This window comes from Stigmatopora argus, chromosome 1 (assembly GCF_051989625.1).
Source record: "Stigmatopora argus isolate UIUO_Sarg chromosome 1, RoL_Sarg_1.0, whole genome shotgun sequence".
Classification (NCBI taxonomy): domain Eukaryota; kingdom Metazoa; phylum Chordata; class Actinopteri; order Syngnathiformes; family Syngnathidae; genus Stigmatopora; species Stigmatopora argus.
In genome coordinates this window covers 2371829-2398324 of record NC_135387.1, presented here as the reverse complement: position 1 = coordinate 2398324, position 26496 = coordinate 2371829, and the positions used below count along the sequence as shown (strand labels likewise).

Sequence of the window (26496 nt, the reverse complement as noted above, 5' to 3'; positions counted from 1 at the left end):
CCTGTTTCAAATTCCCTCGATATTGCCGACGGCAATGTTAGGCTTTTTTTAAAAAGTACTCTAAATTAAAATTGGAAAAGATTAACGTAAGATGGACGCATTTTTTGTCACCTCTTAAGGCTTTTATGACACTGTTGTTTTTTAAACCGGGCGAGAAAAAAAACAACCCACCTGGTCCTGTCAATCTCCCGTTTTCATTTGCCTGAAGCAACTGTCAAAAGCTCTGTGAGGAGGGGCTGAAAAAAGACTGAGAGCATGGATTTCACCCCCTACTCATCTTGCCGTAAATATCTCCTGTGCACTCCAGCGTTTAATTTTAGACTCCACACGAGGCAGAAGCAAAGCAACTCCATCCGAAGTCAGAAGCTTGCCAGTTTACTCAGTCTTGAGACAAAACTTTAGCATCCTTGACAAACTAAACATGTCAAACAAAGATACTACTGAAGATCGCAATGAAGAGGATATTGATGAAGATGAACTCCTTGCTACTCTTTCTCCTGAGGAGCTTGAGGAGCTTCAGAGTGAAATGGATATTATGATTGCTCCTGATGACACTGTTCCAGTTGGACAAAGGCAAAAGGACCAGACAGAAAAGCCTCCGACTGGAAGTTTTGACCACAGATCCTTGGTGGGATTCCTCTACTGGGAAAAGGAATCCAAACGTATGCTTGAGGAAGAAAGAGTTCCTGCTACTCTGTTACCAAGTGAGGTAAGATGTACAACCTGTTAAAAATGTAAACAACACGAGTCAAGAGTCATTCCAGAATGAGTAGACATTTAGACATCAAAATCCTTGAAAAATAAGCCTTCAGTTTGTTGATTTTGTAATACATATTCATCAATAATAGGAAATAAACTATGAAGTGCTTGATTATTTTAGGTTCCAGATTATTGTTAAAATAATTTATTTATAATACTAGCATAATTACAATGACCGAAAATTCGAAATAATCTGAAGTATTGGCTTTGGCAAATATATCAGAGCTCATTGTCGGAATCAATCTTGGGAGCCACACTAATACAGGGGTTGTATGTATATATTGTGGGGCTCACATACACAGTGTAGTAATTAACCATTGACTGAGGAAGTGACTGTATTTGGCAATTAGGAAAAAAATAGATCATAATGACCTACCATCCACATACATGAATATTGAATTTTTAGTCATTTAAGCCAAAATATTAACATTTGGTTTACAACTGTGGTTTCATGAAAAATAAATGAACGTATATTGTTTTAATATTTTGCATGTGGATTATTTATTTTTTAAATGTAAAGGGAGGGATTCAAAGGGCCTACCATTCTGAAATGACATGACAATTTGGCTTAAGAGAAAATGCTTGCAACAATGTCTGTCCTCTTGGTTCTTTTCATCAGCGAACATCTAGTCACGAGAGTGAAGATAAAGAGGAAGTCAATACTTTGGAAAATGAAATACAAAAAATAATTGAGGAAGCAATTGAGGACAACGTTAAAAATGGTTCTAGCGATGGAGAAATAATTGAGGAAAAGATTATTGAAATTGTTGACGAAGTGAAAAAGAGTAATGAAACAGACAAAGCAATCCACGAGAAAATAAAAATGATTAATGAAAATAAACAGGGAAATACTGCGATACAATCTGATAGCACAGAAACTGAAACTGCCCGCTGCAAAGAAGGAACCGAAGTTAAAGACTTGATAGTCGTCACCAACAAAAGTGAACCTAACGAAAAACTGGAGCAAAAAGAAGAGAAAAAAATGAATAAATTAAAAATCCCCAACCTCTTGCTGAATAACATCAAAATGACATCTCGACCATCGGGAAACGAGACGAACCTGGAGTCGACTCTTGACAAGATCCGCAATAACACCTGTTCCGTCACTGAGGTCAACCTTAACAACATAGAAAACATTCCCAAGGAGATGCTCCTGGACTACGTCAATGCCTTGAAGAGGAACAAACACGTCAAAACTTTCAGTATCGCAAACACCGGCGTAGATGAAAATATCGCGTTCCACATAGCCAACATGTTGCGTGAAAATCGCAGCATCACGACTTTAAACATCGAGTCAAACTTCATAACAGGGAAGGGAATTGTCGCCATCATTCGATGCTTGCAGTTCAACGAAACCCTCACCGAGCTGCGATTCCACAATCAAAGACACATGTTGGGTCACCATGCGGAGATGGAGATCGCACGCCTGCTCAAGGCCAACAATACGCTTCTGAAGATGGGATACCATTTCGAACAGCCGGGGCCGAGGATGGTGGTGACCAACCTTTTAACCAGAAATTTGGATCGCCAAAGGCAACTGAGAAAGGAAGAGCAGAAGCAGCAACAGCAGAGGGAACAGAGGGAAGTCATGCAAAGGTATGAGAGCAGTATAAACCTTCCTCCAGCTTTACTTGAAATGCTCGGGTACATACCACACCTGGAACTCCTACAGAAACATGGTCCTGTTGCACCCCAAAAAGAAGAAAAGAAACATAATAAAGAAGAGCCTCTGAGACAGATCAAACACAAAAGAAGTCCTAAACAACCCAGTTCTGAACCCCGAAATACACTGAAGGATGTCCGCCTGAAGAAAACTCCCAAGAAACGGGATCATTTTCTGGAGTTGGACCGCAGAGATGCCAGTAGACAAGAGAGGGGAAGTTTCCAACTAAAGAAGACTCCCAAACTGAAAGAGTCAGCCACACAAGACCCAGGAGAGGAAAAAGCAAACCTCAAGGATGTGATAAAGACTTTGAAGCCGGTCTCTCGCAGGCGATTGGCACCCAAGGTTGACCCCACGCCCCGGGATGAGCTGCTCAATGAGATTAAGAAGAGTAATGTAGCCTATCTTAAGTCTGTGAGTATGGCTGCTGGATAATAAATGATATAAATATTGTATCCGATAAGGTACTACTAATAAAATATAGATAGAACCCAGTCAAATAAAACAGTAAATACCCTTCTTTAAAAAATAAATAAATAATTTTTTAAACCCTTTTAGGGACAGTGGACATCTATTCAAAGGTTCTAACTAGTGTTATCACTATTGCTGTCAATGGAAGCCACAAGAGATTTATAAGATAAAACCAAAAAATAATTCAAAAATTATATAGAGCAAACTATACATTGGCCACGGAGTCCTTTTGTAGTCAAATAAGTTGAGGTAAAAATAAATAAATAAATTATTTATACTTTTTTTTATTACTATTTTTTAATTATTTTGTTACATTAAAATTTACGTTACTCTTTTTTTGCCAAAAATTTATCTTTCAATTAAGTCATTTATTACATTTCAAATTGATATATTTTTTATTGCTCAGTGAAAATTACGTGCGAGTAAAACTAATAACACTATGTTCTCAAAAAGGCATGGGACACCCTGAATCAGTGGCCAGCCATTTGCACTCACACTTATACCTAGGGGTGAGAACATGCAAACTCCAGACAGTGAGGACTGACCTGGGATTGAACCCTCAACCTCAGAACTGTGACACACTAAACTACTCGGCCACTATGTATTTATATAGGCTGGTTTAACACTCTAAATTCCCCTCAGATCTGAGTGTGAGCGTGAATGGTTGTCCTTGTGCCCTGAAAATGGCTGGCCACTGATTCAGGGTGTCCCCACCTGGTGCCCATAGTTAGCTGGAATAGGCTTCCACACCTCCATGACCCTTGTGGGGATAAAGCAGTATGGAAAATGAATGAATGAAAATATGATTGAAAAATACAAAGACAAATTCTATTCTCTAAAATTTATTTTTCACTTAAAAAAACATTTAAAACAGTGAACCTGTTTTTTTAAATTAAGAAACGGGGTGAAAACTGTAGGGTGGCCCGGTGAGGGAGTGGTTAGCGTGTAGGTCTCGCAGTTCTGGGGTCCTGGATTCGAATCCAGGTCACTGCACCTGTGTGGAGTTTGCATGTTCTCCCCAGGCCTGCGTGGGTTTTATCCGGGTACTCCAGTTTCCTCCTACATTCGAAAAATAAATAAATAAATAAAATCAGACTTAGGCTTGTCATCATCATTGACTAGACAAAAGCCTAATTGTCATCATACCCAGCTGCGTATGACGAAATTGAAAGTGCTTCTCCACAAGCTTTTCCCAGGCAAGAGCCCAACCAAGTGATAGTTTCAGACTTGCTGGCACTCTGCCGTGATGGATACATCGCATCACCTCCCGAGCGCAACCAACTCCCGGCGACTGCGAAAAGGTTTGCCTCACCGATACCAACAAAGAATAAAATGGATCACTTACCTCCCACTGTCTGCTTACTTACCTTCAGTCAGCCAGCAGGAGGCAGATCACCGCCCAACGTCCTTCATGTTTCCTCACCCCGAAGTTGTTACACAGAGGGGATTGTGTGTCGTGCTACTGCAAATTCTGAGTCCTGATGGCTGTGGGAAAGAAGCTGTCCTTAAGCCTCTTTGTCCGTGCTTTGTGAGACCGGTAGCGCCTGCCAGAGGGAAGCAGCTGGAACAGGTTGTGACCAGGGTGGTCCGGGTCCCCAACAATGTTCCCGGCTCTGCTGAGGTAATGAGGGCTGGCAATATCTTCCAGTGAGGGCAGAGAGCAGCCGACGATCCTCTGGGCAGTGTTAATCACTCTGCATGGCCTTTTTGTCTGCTGCCATGCTTCCAGCGTACCACACTGTGATGCCGTATGCCAGGATGCTCTCCACAGTGGCTTTATAGAAAGTTACCAGAAGCTTAGTGTCCAAAATGTTCCTCCTGAGTACCCTCAGGAAATGGAGTCGTTTCTGGGCCTTCTTCACTACGGCCGTGGTTTTTGTGGACCAGGAGAGGTTGTCCGTGACGTGGACCCCCAGGAATTTAAAGGACTGGACCCTGTCTACACGAACTCCATTTATGAGGAGTGGGGCCAGATCTGTGCTCTGTTTGCGGAAGTCCAGGATTATTTCTTTAGTTTTTGTGTTGTTCAGTGTGAGGTTGTTCACCGAGCACCACGAAGACAGTTTGTTGACCTCGTCTCTATAGGCCACCTCATCCCCTTCTGAGATGAGTCCGACCACAGTGGTGTCATCAGCAAATTTGATGATGTAGTTAGACGGGTGGGTTGGTGTACAGTCATAAGTGTACAGGGAGTACAGAAGAGGACTCAGTAGACAGCCTTGAGGGGAGCCAGTGCTCAGTGTAATGGAGGAAGAAAGGTGGGAACCAAGTCTAACAGTTTGTGGTCGGTTGGTTAGGAAGTTCTTTATCCAACAGCAGATGGAGCAGGATAGTCCAAGGTGGGAGAGTTTGTCAGTCAGAATGCCCGGTTTCATGGTGTTGAAGGCTGAGCTATAGTCAATGAAAAGCATCCTCACGTAATTCCCATGGTGTTCCAGGTGGCTCAATGCTGTATGTATAGCAATGGTGATAGCATCCTCAGTGGACCTGTTAGCTCTATAAGCAAACTGGTGAGGGTCAACTGAGGGAGAGATTGTATTCCTGATATGGCGGGCTATCAACTTTTCAAACCACTTCATGATCACAAGCGTGAGAGCAACAGGCCTATAATCATTCATGCTGTCAATAGTTGGCTTTTTGGGGACAGGGATAATGGTGGCAGATTTCAGGCAGGATGGAATGATGGATTGTTGCAGGGAACAATTGAAGATTTTTGTGAAGACTCCAGCCAGCTGGTCAGCACAGGCTTTGAGCACCTTCCCAGGTACTCCATCAGGGCCAGCAGCCTTCCTGGTATTCACAGACCGCATTTCCAGTCTCACTTCCTGTTCCTGGAACTTCAGTGTATTGCTGCAGGGTAGTGGCGGGGGTGTTGAGACTGGGTCTGATTTGTCAGTCTCAAAGCGGGCAAAGAAACGGTTGTTCCTCCGCTAGTGAGGCATCTGCGTTAACAGACATATTATTGTTATTGTAGTTGGTAATATGTCGTATTCCCTGCCACATCTTCAACTGGAGAGCAAAGAGCCACTGCACCCGTGTGCGCCGCCACAAACATGCATTGTAGTCTGGTTGGACACTCTAAATTGCCCCTAGAGCAGTGGTTCTGAACCTGGGTTCGATCAAACCCTGGGGGTTTGATGAGTCGTTCTCAGGGGTTCGGTGGAGCCTCAGCAACTGAGGTCAAGACACATCGACTCATCATGTCTATTCACGATAACATGCCTTGCTTGACCATCACTTGCTGCAGATGATCACGTAACATTGCTTGGCCAATCAGTGCTGTGAGGAATTTATATATCTTAAATTTGAAAAAAAAAATATATATTCATATCATATTTTATTTTACACTAAGATAGGGTTTGGTGAATCCGCATATGAAACTGGTGGGGTTCGGTAGCTCCTACAAGATTAAGAACCACTGCCCTAGAGTATGAATGTGAGCATGATTGGTTGTCCGTCTCCTCATACCCTGCGATTGGCTGGCCACCAATTCAGGGTGTCCCCCCCTTAGTGCCCAAAGTCAGCTGGGATAGGCTCCAGCACACCCCGCAACCATCGTGAGGATAAAGCGTTTCAGAAAATGAATAAATGAATGAGGTAAAACTAAATATTTTCAGATTTCAGATAGTACTATACTCATTGCATGTCATAATGGTGATAGACGCACAATTCAGTGAAACTGGGAGGATTGGCCATTAATACTGATCTTTCTGTGCCATTGATGGCACTCAACGCTTAATCCTTTTTGACTGGTAGGAGCGAATGAACATGTCAGTTGATTAGAGTTAAGAGGAACTGTAGGGGTAAAAAAATAATAATAAATATATATACAGTGGTACCTCGAGATACGAGCTTAATCCGTTCCGGAACTGAGCTCGTATGACGAGATTCTCGTAACTCGAGCGGACGTTTTCCATTGAAATGAATGGAAAACAAATTAATTCGTTTCAGCCCTCTGAAAAAACACCAAAAACAGGATATTGGATTGGAAAAAATGCTTTATTTCTTCTAATTCGCCATCTATTAACAAAGTAACACATAACTAGTGGTTTAATAGTAATAAAATGTGTTTAATCTAACTAAAATTGGGAAGATTTCGCCGACGGGAGACAGAGACGTTTGGGGGTGTGGGGTTCGTTTTTTTCCACGACAACGCACTCGTAAACGGAACAAAGAAATTTAAATTAACTTGGATTAATATATACAGACACTCAAACATACGTTTAATGTAACTTTACACAAAACTGAATTCTAATTTTGTTGTAATCTTTTGTTACCTTCGTTTTCCGGGTTGGCGGTTTGCCACGCCTCCACCCTCACGTTCGCTATCGATGGACTGTTTGCTGTTGTATTGCCTTCAAAATATTCCCAAAATGATGCACGCAAATGTCCTCACAATAGGATAACGCACGACCACTTGCCAACGAGAAATAGTCTTTAAAGAACGATCGCGGGAGCTTCTTTCCTTAGAAAGAATAACAGGAAATACAATAGTTGAGCTTACCCACGTATTGTATGTGGGTAATGAAGTTTTATTCTGAGAAAGGTTGCATTGCCTATGGGTGTTGTGTGCACGAGTATACTTCATTACCCAGAAAGCCCTCTTTTTGCCCGCGCATGCGCATTGTGCGTTTCCTGGTCTTAGGAGAAACTCGTCTGAATTAATCGTTCCGTGCTCGTAGATATTGTTATACACGAAAGATATGCAAAAAAGACCTGGCTTGGTCGCATCACGAAATTTGGATCGCATGACGGGCGAATTATTCGATCGAAATTTCCGCCGTAAGACGAGAATTTTGTATGACGAGCGGTCTGAGACGAGGTACCACTGTATATATATATATATATATATATATATGTATATATATATATATATATATATATATATATATATATATATATATATATATATATATATATTCATATATATTTAATAAAATTTCATTCCTATTCTTACAGGTTCCACTCCCTAAAGCTCTGGAATCAAGTGAAACAAGTCTCATCTGAGCGAGGGACATATTGAAATATGTGTTTGACATGGACTGTGAGATGAACTGCACAGTTTAAAAAAAACATGTTCACACGTATAGCAGCTGGCTGTTCTTCCACCCTGTTTCACAACTGCACAGTTTAAAAAAACATGTTCACACATATAGCAGCTGGCTGTTCTTCCACCCTGTTTCCCAAAATCCCATATCCGGTAGGTATGATTCAATCCAGTTTCATGTACACTCTGATTTTTTCCCCATCACTGTGTGATCAGTTTTGAGTCTTTGAGGAATACAAAATATATTTTGTTAATTGCCAGAAAAGATCGAGAAAGTGTTTGCTGAAAGTGTCTACATGTTGTGACTATGCTTCGTATTTGGAAACACATTTCTGTAAGCTTCTTAAATGAATTATTGCTTATATTTTAGTTAATTAAAGACCCACCTGTGAGTTTATTTCAAGATATTTATTTGTGACATTCAGGCAAAGTCCAAAGAAATCAGTGAAACTATTGGGGATGAGCCAAAAATTGTGTTAATAAGTTTTTCTTATTATTTAATTTAGAAAGAGACTCAAATTATACAGGAAATAGCACCAATATTGCGGATATTTTATATCAGACATGGCCGCGGTAATAGAAAAACCGCAAAGTAGGATCACCCCTACTATTACTACACACCATACTACATGTTTTCATGTACACAAATACAATTATGAAGAAGTGTATTTATTAAATATTAGTTATAAGCATATGAAAATACTGTAATGTATTAATATCTAAATACAATGTATATATTTAAAAAATTGTAAATACTTTACTCACAGCGAAAATAGTTCCTTTACGCTCGATATAAATCCCAAAAAACAGATTACACTAACACCTCGCTACTTTGCGCTGCGGTCATTGCTGATTCACTTCTTCGCGGGACAAAAAATATTCAACAATTTTTTTTAAAACATTTTAAGTATTAAAAAAGAGAAAAAATCCAACGGATGCCTCCCGAACCACCTAGGAACGTTTCAGACAGCCAAGATTCAAGCCGAATGGGAGCACCCTCATGACATCTCTGCTGATTGGCCAGCATCCACCGGGAGTTCTCGGACCCCGATTGGCCAATTCCTCTCTGCATTTCTACAGCCTTCGTCATGGCGCCTAAACGCTCTCTGTCCATTTGTGCATCAACCTAACCGAAGAAAAAGCGAAAAATGCTATCAATTAATGAAAAAGTGGCTCTATTGGACATGTTCAAAGCGGGAAATAGCTTCGCGACCGTAGCTGGAAAATAAGGGCTTAATGAAGACTGTGACCAAGGTTGAAAATATGCAGTCACTCTTCCAAGCTTATCCGCACAGTTCCTCAGTAGTCTGGAGATGAAAAATCAACAGTAGCAGAGTAGAACCCCTCGACTCCGTTTTCGGCCTGGTAAGGTCCGACAGCTCTTCCATCTTATCCCATAATGGAATGGTTGGTCTGAAGCGTGGCTTCTTCTCCCGGCACTTTTGTCCAGCTCTGGATTTCCAGCAGCATTGTGGTGTTGCTCTTTCTGCTGCGTATTGTTTACAGCTAATCCATGTGTATGACAGCATAGGCATGGCTGAATGCTTCCAAAAAAGAACTAGCAGAAAGAAGCCAGGCTAACAGAACAAAGAAAGTTGTAAAAACTGATAGATCTGAAAAACAACTTAAGGAGCAGATTAAGAAAGAGTGAGACCAATTTAAAGGAAATACGTTTATTACCAAACTGCAGAAATGGGGAGAGCTCAAACAGCGTGATCGCTCACAGTCTGTTGTCCTTGCAGCTCTCACCGAATGACCAGTGAGTGAGTCTTAAATACAGGCAAAACTGACAGTTGTCAGCAGGACTTTTGACAGATACGTTTCAGTCATTTGCAGGGCAAAAAGTAATTGATCTGTGTCCGACAGTTGAGTGTTTGTGCTGACATGTCAACCCAATCACAAGACTAAGATTGATTATTCAGTCAGACAGTTGAGTGTTTATGCTGACATGTCAGCCATTCACAATTTGTATGAGAACGATGCTTTTATACTCACAAAAACTGATATAATCTTACAATTCCCTCCTGTGAGTATAAACACATCGGAACCTTGCGACGCTACTTTTGAACGAAATTCTTCACAAATTACTTCGAACTGGAGTTTAGACCGACCAGGGGGTGAAAAACCCTCGTGTAGCTGAGGGAGAATTCCTCCCTTGACCTCCCGCTTGGGAAGATCGCCTCATGGCCTGGTGTCTCAGAATAGGAAAGACATATTAATCAGCAGCACAATGTCAGGGTCAGATGGGATATGGATTGTTGCATGTGTATGCGAGTTAGCATTAGCTGGGTTTCAACAATCATGGTACGTTCGACTGGCAGTAATGGTACGTTTGATCAAAGCTGAGAATCAGCAATAACAGTCACGAACAGTACTAGGGCTTTCAAAAGAGTCGTGTCCATGAGCCCGAGAGGAACCAGTCAAGCCATCCTTGTTGTGGAACCGGATCTTTGGTCATAGCATTCTGTATGTTCTTCATAGTTTGTAGGGCATCATGGACTGAGTAAGATGCACCGGCAGGGATGAAGGTGCAGCATGAGTCTCCTACCATGGCACACTCACCTCCCTGCTGGGCGGTAATTTGGGCTTCCCGGCACTGTTCCCTCTAAGCTGCGCGCGTGCGCAATTGCGCACTACTCTCGTCTTCTCTGCGCAGCAGCAATCCTATGGCGCGCAGTAAAAAAAAAAAACGGATTTTTTTTTTTTTAACCCCTTTCTTCATGATGGAGCCGTTTAAGCGGCAGCCAGTGGCAGTAGCTCTGTCCACTTATGTTTTTCGTGTTTTACAGCATGTTTTACATGAAAAATTAGAGGGAACATTGACATGCACCTGCTTGTGGCAGGTGTGATACTGGTGTGCCCATAGCGAGCAATGATGATGTCGTGACCGGATGATTCGCCTAAAGACGTTTCGCCGACGGACGTTTGACAGACGGACAGGTCTCCGAATGAACGTTCGTTCAAACAGCGTTTAATGATTAAATACAAATACTAGTATTTGTATTTAATCATTAAACGCTGTTTTCAGCTGGATTTGACCGAATTTGAGAGCATTTTGAGCCGTTTGGCGAATGGACGTATATGGACATTTTTTTGCCTCCATCGCGATATCATCACGACATTTTACCGAGGAATTCACTTCCCTGGGCTCGGCTCTAATGTCCAAAGAGCTCCAGTATTTGTATTTAATCATTAAACGCTGTTTTCGGCTGGATTTGACCGAATTTGAGAGCATTTTGAGCCGTTTGGCGAATGGACGTATATAGACGTTTTTTTGCCTCCATCGCGATATCATCACGACATTTTACCAAGGAATTCACTTCCCTGGGCTCGGTTCTAATGTCCAAAGAGCTCCAGTATTTGTATTTAATCATTAAATGCTGTTTTAGGATGGATTTGACCCGATTGCTGTCATTTTACGGCTCGGTTCTGCTACATCTGCCCGCCCAAGAGTGCTTATTCCCGGGCTGCCATTGATGGTAGACTAACATTGATTTTTACTATAATTTGGACAACACCGGCGGCGGGCCGGATTAAAAATCCTAACGGGCCGTATATGGCCCGCGGGCCGAGGTTGAAAAGCTTGTACACACACGATCCGGCGGCGGGGCGAGCGCGCGAATCCCGTTTCGGCGAAACCTCCGTTCGGCCGAATGAACGTTCGGCGGAACGTCCATTCGGCGACCTGCCCGTCTGTCAAACGTCCGTCGGCGAAACGTCTTTAGGCGAATCATCCGAGTACCGATGATGTCGCTCACACTGGTACTCAGTGCGCTCAGGGAGGTTGACTTTCTGCTCAGACCAACGAAAAATTAGAGGGAACATTGCTTCCCGGCCTTGTTGTAGTCGGACTGATGCGTTGACGTAGGCCTGGAATCTGTAGTCAATGGCCTCCAGACGTAGAGTGTTCCTTGCTGTTCCTACCCAGGGGAACAGCTATCAGGATTTGGGAGGAGACTGACCAGTGTTTGTGTTTGAGGGGGACATCCGAGCCCCACACTGGATCATGGTCGTGAGCTCCAACACTCGTTCATCAGCTTTGATTGTGGTGGCCAACTTGGTGAAGTTAGCGATCAAAATCACACGGTGAGGTCCTGTCCCAATGTGGAGAAGACCAGCACTTTCTTTTTAGCACCTTGAAGAGTACCAGGTCACCTTGGGACAGGACCTCCTGTGTGGGAGACAGAGAAGATGTTGGCAGATCATTTGCATTTATCACAGTTCTTTCCTGGAATATTTTGCATAACCACTGAGTGAGGGGATCTGTTTCTCCTTTTTCTTCTACTACCAGATCTTTTTCCCACATTGGTAAGTGGAGGGGTCTGCCATTCACTGCCTCAAATGGTGTGCATCCCTGTGCTGTCGGAATGTTTCTGATGAATGTTTCTACCAGGCTCAGGCATTCTGGCCATGGTTTTCCTGTCTTCCATGGTCTTCCTGAGTCTGAGCTTTACTGTTCCATTGGTTCTTTCAATGAGTCCAGCATTTTGGGGATGGTCGGCGCAATGATTCCGAGATGGTGTCCCATAGTTTGGATCACGTGGTTCACGAAGTGAGCACCATTATCACTCCAAATGACTCGTGGTATTCCATGGCTTGGAATGATCCTTTTGCATATGGCTTTTGCGACTGCCAGTATCAGCTTTCTTTGATGGGCATATCTCAACCCACTTGGTAAGTGTTGGAATAATGATTCAAACCTTTTAAATCATTATTAGTAATATTTAATTAAAAAAGGAAAAACATCTTTCAACAAACTCTGCCTACAACTTGCAAGGAGATGCAATGTGACGCCGTCTTAGTCCCCAGTGCATTCTGAATTGCAGTAACTGAATCATTGTATTTAATCGCGACACTCGAAAAACATGTTATGTAATCAGTACAATAACACCCTCGCTGGTTAGAAAAACAACAGTGTGAGGAATGCTTTCAAGGTAAACAAAGCAAAGCCGTATTTTCAAACAATAATGCGATTATCGCCATCTTCTGCTGGAGTCCCGTCAAAACAGTCCCGTTGTGTTCTGCCGAAAAGCGTGTGTGAAAACAATGTGTCCTCGAGCTGTGGGGCCTTGAGGAGACGATGTGGAGGAAAAGTGTCCATGGTTCCATGAATTGGTTTATAGCCTTATTACTTATTGAAAAATGCTTACAACACATATAGAATATTCCATAATAATTCTAACATTCCCTCCTTTTACTATATGTTTGTTATTCATTTTATGACAAATTCAAAATGAGAGGGATATCACCGTTGGCTGTTTTAATTTTACCCGCTTAGGCTCTACTCGTTCGGCAGGTCTGAAAAGCAGAACACAAGATCATTTTCGTCCAATCCATCCTCGTAATTACCATGCTCCTGGAATTCACTGTTAGTGTCAGCACTTCAGTAGGAGATATAATTCATGCAATTTGGAATTTGTAGGGGCAATCGCAGTGGTTATAAGTCGGCTCATCAAAGATCTTAAGCAGGGAATAATACAACACCCACATAATGTCAAAATCGTAGCAAAAAGGGCTACCACAAATTAGGCCAAATCATTATTAGTGAGGCCACAAATCTGTCAGCGGACATTATTCTACTCCAGGATGCTTTTTCATCTTGCGGTTTAGGGTCTGCAGGCCATCGTTGGCCCTGGTGTGGGACCCAGTGGGGGGCGTGTTGTTGAGTGCAACATTTTCAAACGTTGCATACACCCCCTGCTCCTTCAAGAAGCATTTCAACCGCTGCACGATCCTGGAACGCCGTCAGACTAGTGGCTGCCAGTTGTTCCTTTATCGCCACAAATCCCTGTTCAGTATAATTTCCAAGGTTTTGGACATTGTAATGCAGGTAATTTATCCAATCAACATTTTTGTTTGGAGTAATTAAAAGAAAAATATACTCCCAACCTGCTGCGATCTGATTAGCCAACTTATACTCATCCTCGTGGATGCCAATCGCATCAATGTATGTCGGATCACCCTCTCTCCATGCGACGCCGTCGCGAGGGGCCCGCCATCATACCTGATTTCTGTGCGGCCAATTGTATCTCCTCTACTGTAGATGGAAAAACAGACACTGGTAATAGCAGTGAGACCAAGGCACAAAGTCCTGCAGTCATTTTGGCAGGAGTCGTATAATTTGTTTTGACCCCACCACCACCATAGGTCAGAACGTGGAATCAGGGGTGCAGTCTGTTTTAGGACGTGGGCACACCACGTCACATTTATCGCTCCCAGTGCCGGACCGTGCCCTGTGAGGACTAAGCAGGTAAAATGATTAAACGCGACATGTGTTGAAAAGATAGGCTTGTCCTTTGCTGCCGTTGTAACTGGGTAGACATTATTCCATTTCATACATTTTGGGCTTACATCTTTTGTCATTATCTCCTTTACACAATCAGGGGTAATTTGCGCGGGTACTACTCTTAAGAGAGGTCGGCCCCCCCATACATGTTATACAGGTTTGATACAGGTTTGATTTATAATAGCTGCATTTTCCATCAACAATAACCAATTATTTCTTACCGCCTCCCGTTTGGGAACTCCCCGTTTCAGAAATGAATTCTCTGGTCATCTCAGATTTTAATTTTACTATGGCGGATCCGGGTGTTTCCATCTCCGACGACCTTCTTACCCATGGACTTAGGAAAAACGTCAGACAAAGATTCACAAGTTAATTTGTCAGTCTGAATTATGATTTGTAATGCCCCACCGTATGGGTTAATTTTATCGAAGGCCTGATGGTTTTTCGCACACGTGTGTCATCCAAGCATGCCAATCTAGACCAGTTTCTGCAACAAGGTTTCCCCAATCTGTTTTAGGACTGTTATGTACCACACATTCTATAAAATCCATGTGTATCCTTTGAAATGGATATGTAGCTTTTGTAGCTTGACATAAGGGGGAATCGCCCGTGTTTTTGCCATATATCTGCATATAGATTGAATATATAACCTCCCCCTTTTTTGAGGCATGAAATTTACCATGACTCAAAATGGTAGCCCTCCTAGATAAGACTTTTGTTTTTGTTTAGTCCCCCAGGTTCCCAAAATTTCCCATTGCAGAAATCAAAAATTTCATTTGGCGAAATTCTTTTTTTTTTTTTTCTGTCCTACTCTGCCACCGCCGTCCTTGAAAGGCTTATCAGCGATTTCAGAAATATTCCACCTTGATATTAGAATATTGATATATCTTGGTGGCTAGCCAATTGAAACACAAAAGACAGACACTCATCCACGCTGGCACTCATAATCAAGAAATTTAGAGTGCTCCCCCAATCATCAAGATTGATGCCTGAAGAAACTAGATAATTAATGTATTAGATTCACATGCCACATATCTAAAAATAGAAATTTGTTCAATAACGGAAAAGTTGTGACCCATTGAAACACACACACACCCCCTTTTTGTATTTTAACCGTTTGTAAAAACTTTATCTCCATGTTCTGGATTAAGTTACACCCCCTTTCAATGTTATCGAATTTTGCCCATTCTAATCAACCCATCTACTTAAAGCATTTCCCCAAGGTTGATATTTTATAATTTGGAGATGTTATTTTTAAAACATAGACATTATTTCATCACTTGTTTCCCACCATGGAAGGCCCTACCTGAATTTAGATTTTTTTGTTTGTTTGTAGATATTCCCCTTTATCTAAGCTTGTTATTGCCCATCGTTATCACCGTAACATTCAGTTGTATTAACCCCATAATTGCAATGCAGTAAGTTTTGGCTAAACTCTGAATGTGTATGCCTCTAAAGCAATAGACAGTAATAACGTCCCAATAGTCATCAATATGACCTATAGCAAAGCATACGCCCCCTTCAGGTCAAACAAGGAAAGTCTTTTGTGCACCTAAAGACGCTCCATGTTTCTTCTAGGGAAACTATGCCTATCCTTAACCAATTATCTTATCAATTTACCTAACAATTTGGACGAATGCCATGAAATTTCACCCCATATTATGTTTACTTAAGATAAGAGCCATTTCTTATAGCTCCCTGTTACCACAAGAAAAATCTACAATAATTAAATTAGAGAAATCCACCTTTTACTAGGCATTTCCTAATTACAATTTTCAATGCTTAATAAAGGACCCACAAATTGTAACCAATATGCCATAATATTGTAAAAAATCCATTCATTTTTCTTTAACCAGCCAACCATTCAAAAACAGTAATAATATCGTTTTATCCTCCAAAACTAGCTCTCTTCAATTAAGAGCCCTTTGAACTTCACAAAAAAGAAAATAAAATAATAATAATAGTATTATTCCCAATTCCAAAGCTTTCCCCAAATCAATCTTTGCCAAACAGATTTTCTATCACCTCGAAAGACATTGACCTTCATGCTCGCTGCAGAAGCAGCATCCTTATCTTTTGTTTACAAATTCCAAAGTGCTCTCTTTTCTTTGTGCCCAATGCTTCCCCTCCTGTGCCTCCTGTGAGCAATTATTTTTTAGAGAAGACTAAATTAATAAACTAAATTAATTACTCTCCCGATATCCAACTATATCATCATATCATCGTAGTTTGCCAAGACCCCATACTCACAATATGCTGCAAGCACAACTATATCATAGCAAAACCCATTTCTGCCCTCAAGTTTGCTTCAGCACCCCCAAGGCCAATTATTTTAATATTCAGCCGCACCAAAACAGAGCGCTCCCCCCGCAATCAAAGCATTATTCGGCAAGTTTAGAGTCTGACCAAAACGCAGTTTTGGCAACCCCGCTAAACATTTAATTTGCTGTTTTGTATTTCTGTTAACCAAAATATTCCCGCTAGCAGACGGGAACGAAACCAGGATAAGCCACAATAAGCCATTTCATTCCAGTACATTGACAGTACATTTAGTTACTATTAACAAGTATGCCTAGCAGCATCACACAAAAATTTTAATTGCCACGCATTCACGAACAGTGTGATTTCATTATTAGTATCAAGTGCCAATATCTCCGCTAAATTTAGTTCCACTTCCCTCTGCTCAAATCCATTTCTCGTTTTGAGCAGGCCCCCCGACTAGTCATGCCGATTTGCCTTCACTTTTAGAGGCCCTGTTATTTGGGCAATCGCGGGATATATGACCTATTTTCCCACAGATCCAACAGGCCCTGTTATTTGGGCAATCGCGGGATATATGACCTATTTTCCCACAGATCCAACAGATTTTCTCTCTGTTACCTCGATTTCTGTTGAACTTCCCTGCGTATTTTTTTTCATTATCCCTGTTAAAAGGTTTACGTTCACACCCCTCATTTTGGTCAAAAATCCCGTCCTCGTTAGAGGGTGCACCCCCCTTTCTTTTCCCTTTCTTTTTTAAAACCTCTTCAGCCTGGACCGCCTGATTTACGTATTGTTCAAGCGTGCCCGTAGGCCTGTCTATCATACAAATTTGCTGCGTTTCCACCCCATTCAGGTGATAAAATCTAATGTCCTCTTTTCTGTGGAATAACACAGCCTCTGTGTTTCCAGTCCCACCGTTATCAACTGATTTAACGCATCCATCACTCCGTTCCCTTGCCATCATAAACCAATAATAGGTATCATTATATCCCTCCTGCTCCATTTTGCTAAGGTTTCCCCCATGCTTAGCACGTATTTTATCCTGCAGTATCAATATCTTATGCATATTAAGCTGGCCAGCAAATCCATATTTATTTATCCATAAGTTTAGGTGTTTAATTCTCAAAGCGCTCTGATTCTCAACAAATTTCCAATCCTTACACGGCAGACGCATCTTTGGATCGTCAATAGCCGTTTTACTGTTTCCACTACCCATTTTTGGAGTGGATTTGTGTGCCCCCGTAGTACCTTTTTTTTTTTGTACACGGCAGACGTTTATAGACCACACCGTGTCTACCTGCTAGTGACTAGTATCCACAGGGTTTTTTAAAATCGCTAATCCCCAGGACGCGAGCCTTACTTCTCAAAATAAGGCCTTCGCGTGTGATGCCCTTCACGCACTCGGAACCCGTCAACAATATGCAGCCATCACACGCGGACTCGGCAGAAATGTCGAAAGATGCTTACCAAGAGGATAGTCGTCAACCGATTAGAAAACAGGCGCTGCTGAGAAATAGTCCGGCCTGGAAAAGGGATTCTCGCCGTGCACGGTCACTCCAGATATTAAACTGCAGCGTCTGGATTCCTTATCGATGTGTTGACCCCGGCTACTCGAAGGACCAAATGTTGGAATAATGATTCAAACCTTTTAAATCATTATTAGTAATATTTAATTAAAAAAGCAAAAACATCTTTCAACAAACTCTGCCTACAACTTGCAAGGAGATGCAATGTGACGCCGTCTTAGTCCCCAGTGCATTCTGAATTGCAGTAACTGAATCATTGTATTTAATCGCGACACTCGAAAAACATGTTATGTAATCAGTACAATAACACCCTCGCTGGTTAGAAAAACAACAGTGTGAGGAATGCTTTCAAGGTAAACAAAGCAAAGCCGTATTTTCAAACAATAATGCGATTATCGCCATCTTCTGCTGGAGTCCCGTCAAAACAGTCCCGTTGTGTTCTGCCGAAAAGCGTGTGTGAAAACAATGTGTCCTCGAGCTGTGGGGCCTTGAGGAGACGATGTGGAGGAAAAGTGTCCATGGTTCCATGAATTGGTTTATAGCCTTATTACTTATTGAAAAATGCTTACAACACATATAGAATATTCCATAATAATTCTAACAGTAAGTGTGTCAATGATCGCAAGACAGTACTCGTATGTGCCACTTTGGTTCAGTTCGATGAAATCCTTGTTCAGAACCTTGAAGGGATATGCTTCTGTTTGCCTTGTTCCGCGCTTGGGTTGTTCATTGCCTTGAGAGTTGTGTCTACAGCAGGTGAGACAGTTTCTGCATTTTTTTAAGTAGGTTTGGAGACCTTTGGGACTATACTATCCCTCCTGTTGAGACATGGCTCCTGCCATGGCTCAATTTGGCAATCACTTCAAACAATGATCGTGGAACGCATGGCTTGTTTGCATAGAGGCCATTCTTGTGTTGAGTAGCTCCTTCTGTTTCCCATTGTAGTTTTTCTTTTTCTGGTCATTTATTTTGCATGTCTCTTAGGATTTCGGCAGGGATTGGGCTGTGTCTTTCCATTGTGGAGAATGCCGTCTGTATGTTTGCAGAGTTTGCGGCTTCTTTGGCTGCTTTGTCTGCTTGCTTTTTCGCCAATGAGACTGGTTCTTGTCCCGTCGTGTGTGCTTTACATTTGCAGATAGCCAGCTTCTTTGTTAGCTGTACCGCTTTCAGGAGTTCTGTGAGAAGCTTTGCATATTTGACTGGGGATCCATTGGACGTTTTCATTCCTCGTTTATTTTAACCCTTTGTACGAAGGTTTAGTCTCAATTGAAACGCTTTCACCTTTTTTTGCATATGGAGACAATAAAACCAATATAAAAGAGTTCCCTATGGTTTATGGCGTTGCTCGCTGAGCCATAATCTTTCCAATCAATATTGGAGTGGTTGTCGTTTCATTTTATTACGTCAGAAAGTTTTTCTCACCTGTCTCCTCAAACGTTTCAACTGAGAGAACCTCCTTACAGTGCAAAAGGTGGATCCACATCCCCCTCTCGGCTATTTTCATGTCTGCTGGTTGGTCAGCAACACTTGTTATGGTCGGTCCCATTTTTGGTCGTGCTAGTGCTTCTTCTTTATACTGTAGGTTGAGCACCCAGGCTCCTGGCACCTCCATTGGTCCGTTTCCTGTTGATAAGCACAGTCTCCTTCTGCTAACCCAAATTCAATGCGTTTCCTTTAAGATTTTTTCCTTTTTTTTCTTTTTCAGTGCCCCCAAATTACCCATTTCGCAGAGCAGATTATTTGTCCCTCCACGTCAAGTTTCACATCTGGAGTACTGCTACTGCATTTTCATCAAAAATTTCATTTGACGAAATATGTTTTCCATAATCTGTCTCCGCCATCCCTGAAAAAGGGCTTATTGGTGATTTCAGAAATCGATTTCAAATTTCCAAATCCTTTGCCGCCATCCCTGAAAAAGGGCTTATTGGCGATTTCAGAAATCGATTCCAAATTTCTAAATGCTTTTCCACCTTGATATCTAACCGATTGATTATATCTCGGTGGCCAGCCAATCAAAAACACAAAAAGACAGACAAACATTCACGCTCACACTCATAATCAGACATCGGTGGTATGCAAATTTTCATCACTGGTGAAGAGCGCCATCCCCAGTCTGGGCTTCTTGGCAGCTAATCACCTTTTGCTGTCCTATCAGTAATAATCATTCCCAAAGGAAATAGGTCAACGTCATTTGGTTGACATCAATTGTTTGATGCTTATGCAATCCGTATTTCATTAATAGTCATTAAAATGACCCACACCAAAACATATTTCACCTGCTCAGGGCTAAACAAGGAATGTCTTCCGTGCACTGAAAACATTCCATGCCTCTTCCGTCCTAGGGAAATCATGCCTATCTTAAATTAATTATTTTATCTAAACCAGCCAGGTACACTTTACCTAATAATTTGGATGAATGCCATTTTTGCAATGTCATTTTCATGTTTGATATCATTAACAACCAAATAATTCTTAATACTTAAGGTCTAATTCGCAAATCCCCCCTATATTGCTAACCACCCAAGGATAGCTAAATTTACTGGCTGAATTCCTATTGGCTCCTCTCACCCCCACCCAGGAGACAATGTTTACTTAAGATAAGAGCCATTTTCTGCAGCAACACTCTGCACACAAAATATTTTAACTTACTCTATGCACCTCAAGTCAACTCTCCGCACACCTTCAGCTGCTTTTTCCACACTTTCTTTTCTATTCACTTACAAAACTCTTTTCTTCAACAATTCCCTTTCTAAGCTCATCAAACCTTCCATATCCCTCAAATTGGGACAGAAACCATGGCTCTCCACCCATCACGGCAGACACAGGCAACCCCCCACACTAAGCATCCGCACATACCCAGCATCTGGCAACCCTCCGATCTTCATTCTGCAGTCTGGCAACAAACCCATCTCCCGTGTCGCTTTCCGACCCATATTAATCACTTACTTAATAGTTTAAACAACCTTGTTCTACGTACGTCGGTCCCAGACCACGAACTTTTATGTTCTACGTATGTCGGTCCCAGACCACAAACATATATGTTCTACGTACGTCGGTCCCAGACCTCGAACATATATGTTCTACGTACGTTGGTCCCAGACCACGAACATTCAACAAATTCTATTCTAAATTTACCAAATTGATCTCAATACTTCGTGATTCACCCAATATTTCTGAACAGACCATGATCAGATAATTCCCTGACTTAGTCTCTTAGCGGTGTCCCTGACTCTATTTCTGTTCTACCTACGTCGGTCTAGACCACAAACATTCATGTTCTACCTACGTCGGTCCAGACCTCGAACAGTTACGTCTACCTACGTCGGTCTAGACCACAAACATTCATGTTCTACCTACGTCGGTCCAGACCACGAACAGTTACGTTCTACCTACATCGGTCCAGACCACGAACAGTTAAGTTCTACCTACGTCGGTCCAGACCTCGAACATTCATGTTCTACCTACGTCGGTCCAGACCACGAACATTCATGTTCTACCTGTGTCGGTCTAGACCTCGAACGTTAACTACCGCAGTGATAATACTTATTCAAATTATCACACTTCACGGAGACAGAAATCAAAGGGTGAACTCACGATATTTCTCGTTCCAAACCTGCCCTAGTTCGGGGGACCCGTCACCAGATCACCGGAGCAGCGAGGGAACGTCCGTCGGGTTGACCCTTTGAATGGAGGATGCTGTCGACAGTCTTTATTTTACCATTCATAGCGGTCCGTTGTCGCTCTAGCAATTACTGGCGTGTTGGGTCTCGGGCTTCGGCACCAAAAATGATAGATCTGAAAAACAACTTAAGGAGCATGTTAAGAAAGAGTGAGACCAATTTAAAGGAAATAGGTTTATTACCGGACTGCAGAAATGGGGAGAGCTCAAACACCGTGATCCCTCACAGTCTGTTGTCCTTGCAGCTCTCACCGAATGACCAGTGAGTGAGTCTTAAATACAGGCAAAACTGACAGTTGTCAGCAGGACTTTGGACAGATACGTTTCAGTCATTTGCAGGGCAAAAAGTAATTGATCAGTGTCCGACAGTTGAGTGTTTGTGCTGACATGTCAACCCAATCACAAGACTAAGATTGATTATTCAGTCAGACAGTTGAGTGTTTATGCTGACATGTCAGCCATTCACAATTTGTATGAGAACGTTGCTTTTATACTCACAAAAACTGATATAATCTTACAAAAACATTAAAGTAAAAAGTATTAAGCAAAGTAAAGTGTTGGAATAATGATTAAAACCTTTTAAATCATTATTAGTAATATTTAAAATTGGAAAACATCTTTCAACATAACTGGTTACACTTGCAAGGAGGTACCTTGTGACGTCGTCTTAGTCCACAAGGCATTCTGAATTGTAGTAACTGAATCATTGTATTTAACCGCGACACTCGAAAAACATGTTATGTAATAAGTACAATAACACCCTAGATGGTTAGAAAAACAACTGTGTGAGAATTGCCGAAGTAAGCATAAAAGTTGAACAAGGCATAATATTTTCATTATAAGGTAAACAAAGCAGTATTATAATGTAAACAAAGCAGCCGTATTTTCAAACAATAATGCGATTATCGCCATCTGCTGCTGGAGTCCCGTCAAAACAGTCCCGTTGTGTTTTGCCGAAAAGCGTCCGAAAACAATGTGTCCTCGAGCTGTGGGGCCTTGAGGAGACGATGGGGAGGAAAAAATGTCCATGGTCCGATGAATTGATTTATAGCCTTATTACTTATTAAAAATGCTTACAACACATATAGAACATTCCATAATAAACCCAACATAAAGCTAAAAAGGAATGTATTAAAAAATATTAAAATGTAATAAAAAAGGATAGAAAGGCTGTAAAACACGAAAAACAAATAAGAGTGGACAGAGCTACTGCCACTGGCTGCCGCGTGACGACGCCATCTTGGGAGAAAAAATAAAAATAAAAATTCATCTTTTAGTGTCATTGATGACGCTAAATGTCTAATCCATTTATACTTGGAGCATTGGATATCTTCTTTGGCCACATGAGACTTCTTATTCTCACAAGGGTCGCAGAGGGTGCTGAAGGCTGGGGACACCCTGAATTGGTGGCCAGCCAATCGCAGGGCACGAGGAGACGAACAACCATTCACGCTCACAATCCGTTCGGCGTTCGTCCCGGCCTGCGACTGCGAGGAAGCGGCGAGCTGACTCGTCCGGCGATCGGCCGGGCAGTCCCATGATGAAGCAGTCTGGCGCCTCACCCTGGACAGTCTCTGTGTCGCCACCGTCGTCACCGTCAGGGCCCCCGCCTTCAGCGTCGCTGCTGTCAGGGCCCCCACCTTCAGGGTCGCTGCCGTCAGGGCCCCAGCCTTCAGGATTGCCGCCGTCAGAGCCCCCGCCTTCAGGGTTGCCGCCATCACAGCCCCCGCCTTCAGGGTCGCCGCCGTCACTAGAGAAAAGCTAGCAGGAGCTGGTACTTGAGTGGCTAGTGGGATCCGGGACATGAGCGCGGCTAGCGGGAGCCTGCGCTTGAGAGTGGCTCCTCCTGCCCTGCTGTAGTGCAAGCCACCGCCTCTGAGCGAACAGCGTGGCCTGGCCGGCGGATTTCTCGGCGTCATGGGGAGGAGTGGCGGTGCTGGACAAAACTCCTACCTGCGCTACCCTGCAGAACACCACACGGAGGACAACGGTCTATGGCCAGAGGAAAACACCAGTGGTTTGCCAAAAAACTGTCCAAGGAAAGGTCTGTGGGGAACCAATTCAAAATTGCCTGACCCTAGGGCATACTCCTTAAAAAAATAGAGGGGGAGTGGGAGAAAGATAAGAAGCACGGCTGCATCTAAACCTAAAAATAATCCAGTTTTAACTATATATAATCTCTCTTGAGCCCAGTGGTGGACCGTCAGGGCCTGAAAGGCCTTCTCTGATGGCCTAAAAAATATCTGAATCACAGACTGATGCTATTATTGCACCCACAGAGTTGGTGAAAAGAAGACCGCTACGGACACACTTTCTGGATGTACTGCTCCTGTGAATTCTTTTTTGAATGTGTCTTCGTACAGGAAACACCCTTTCAGAACAGACAAAGTAAATGATTGTACATTTGTGATTGTGAAATAAAACCAAATTCCACTTTGATTGTTTTTCTTTTTATTTCTTGTTCAAAATTGACAACTATTGCAGTAATATGAACCATCGAAAGAATTGAGATATTTCGGCATTAAAAGCGATATGGCCACCACAACATCTTAAACTTCTGTTAAGACAGTTGTAATTTCTGTCATTCAAAAGGCATCAGGTTTTTGTCAAGATGGACTTATTTCTTTGTTCAAATTGAAAAAATTGATATTTTGCATTTACAATGACAGGCATATTAACTTCGTTATGATATTGACCCTCATAATGTGCTTTTACACACACGCATGCACACGTACATATATATATATATATATATATATATATATATATATATATATATATATATATATATATATATATATAAATATATATATACACACACACATATACGCATATATACACGTATATATATGTATATATGTGTATATATACGTATATATATGTGTATATATACATATATATACGTATATATGTGTATGAATATATGTATATGTATATGTACGAACTTTTAATAACTTAAGAGGGACCGTACAAAGTAACAAGGACTTTTGCAACGATATATATATATATATATATATATATATATATATGTATATATATATATGTATATATATATATGTATATATATATGTATATATATATATATATATATATGTATATATATATATATATATGTATATATATATATATATATATATATATATATATATATATATATATATATAAAAACCAGACTGGTGCTTTTAACCAATCAGATTTTGAGTTGGCAACCCCACAATGATTTTTCATAGGCGTTAGCATTTTGCTGGCTGGGACATGTCATTGCTTTCACAAACTATGATTGGCTAGTAGGTGGGCCAAAGCAGCCAGAGATCGCAAACTCCACCCACATGGCCGACAGTGGCAAAAACAAATGAATTCTGTTGCAGATTTCTCTCACAAAGCTATTTTCCAGACGGACTTTTCCAGAAGAAAAATGGACATCATTAAGAAAGGGCGGTCAACTCCGAAGCTAGCAAGCCTGTTACAGCCGGGAATATGGTGTGTGCGGCACTTTCAGTGTGCTAATTTAGCTCCACAAGCAAATAGTATATTGTTGTTTTGATTTAAAGCCATTTTCAAAACGGACTATGCCAGAAATATGACAGGACAGGCTCGACTTTCATCATTAGCTTCGATGGCGATAGGAAAGAAGGAAGAAAGAAAGGAGGATGGATATTGTGTAAAAAGGATTTTTGGTGAGTAAAATATGGCCATATTCCTAAATAATATTTCAATTGTGGGCCAAGTTCTGATATCTGAAAAGCTCCAGTGTTTGTATTTAAGCTCCAGTGTTTGTATTTAATCACAAAATGCTGCTAGGAAGTGGATTTTACCCCAGTTTAATTTTTGGCGTTTCACCATTGACGTCCATCGCTGTCTTTTCCCGGGAAAAATCACCCCCCTGGCCTGGTTGTAATGTCTCAAAAGCTCCAGTATTTGTATTCAATCAATAAATGATGCTAGGAAGTGGATTTTACCTAATTTTAGTATTTTAGTGCATTTTTTGTCATTTCACGTATGGACGTATCGACGTTCATCGCTGTCTTTTTACCGGGGAAATGATACTCTGGGCCCGGTTCTGATGTCTAAAAAGCTCCAGTATTTGTATTTAATCAATAAATGCTGTTTTCGGCTGGATTTTACCCCATTTTCGGGCAATGTTTGCCCGTACGCCATTGACGTTCATCGCTGTCTTTTCCCGGGAAAATCACCCCCTGGCCTGGTTTTAATGTCTGAAAAGCTCCAGTATTTGTATTTAATTATGAAATGCTGCTAGGAAGTGGATTTTACCCCATTTTTGTGCATTAATTTATTGATTATTTTTATGTGTTGCAGCTGTAGCTGCAGTAGAGGTTTTATAGCCATAAAATAGTTTTTGAGGGTTGGATTGATACGTTGAAGGCGCTACCAGAAAATGCACCGCCCGCCACTGATATATGCATATATATACACATATACATATATGTATATATGTATATATGTATATATATATATATATATGTATGTATGTATATGTATATATATGTATATATATATACATACATACATACACATACATATATATATATATATATATATATATATACATATATATGTATACATACATACATATATACATATACATACAAACACCCATGCATTTTTGTACTTTTATATATTAAATTCATCTGATTTAATGCATTGCCAATGATAGACATCAATTCATTTAAACTGAGAAGAATGGCTGTGAACGATCACTGACTTCCCATCCAGTCAAAATGGATTGAAGATCAATGCCATAAATGGTAGCCAATAATACCCTATAAAGGCTAGAGCAAAACA

General features: G+C 41.4%; 1 protein-coding gene across 2 annotated transcripts; it reads left to right on the top strand.

The window, feature by feature from the left end:
* The first annotated feature begins 109 nt into the window (after window positions 1-109).
* On the top strand, window positions 110-24132 carry lmod3 (leiomodin 3 (fetal)). Of its 2 annotated transcripts, XR_013299963.1 has the most exons (4): window positions 110-709; window positions 1379-2836; window positions 7853-8093; window positions 23060-24132. XR_013299963.1 is itself a non-coding variant. In XM_077598165.1 (3 exons), the coding sequence occupies exons 1-3, from the start codon at window positions 422-424 to the stop codon at window positions 7898-7900; spliced, it is 1794 nt and encodes a 597-aa protein (XP_077454291.1). In that variant the 5' UTR covers window positions 110-421; the 3' UTR covers window positions 7901-8318. The 2 variants fall into 2 exon arrangements, 1 of the variants encoding a protein (XP_077454291.1); XM_077598165.1 differs by lacking the exon at window positions 23060-24132 and having other exon boundaries at window positions 7853-8318.
* The last annotated feature ends 2364 nt before the right edge of the window (window positions 24133-26496 follow it).

Coding starts and splice junctions, on each gene's coding strand:
- lmod3 (XM_077598165.1), top strand. CDS start 422: ATGTCAAACAAAGATACTACTGAAGATCGCAATGAAGAGGATATTGAT. Junction 710..1,378: donor CTACTCTGTTACCAAGTGAG/GTAAGATGTACA, acceptor TCTTTTCATCAG/CGAACATCTAGTCACGAGAG. Junction 2,837..7,852: donor ATGTAGCCTATCTTAAGTCT/GTGAGTATGGCT, acceptor CTATTCTTACAG/GTTCCACTCCCTAAAGCTCT.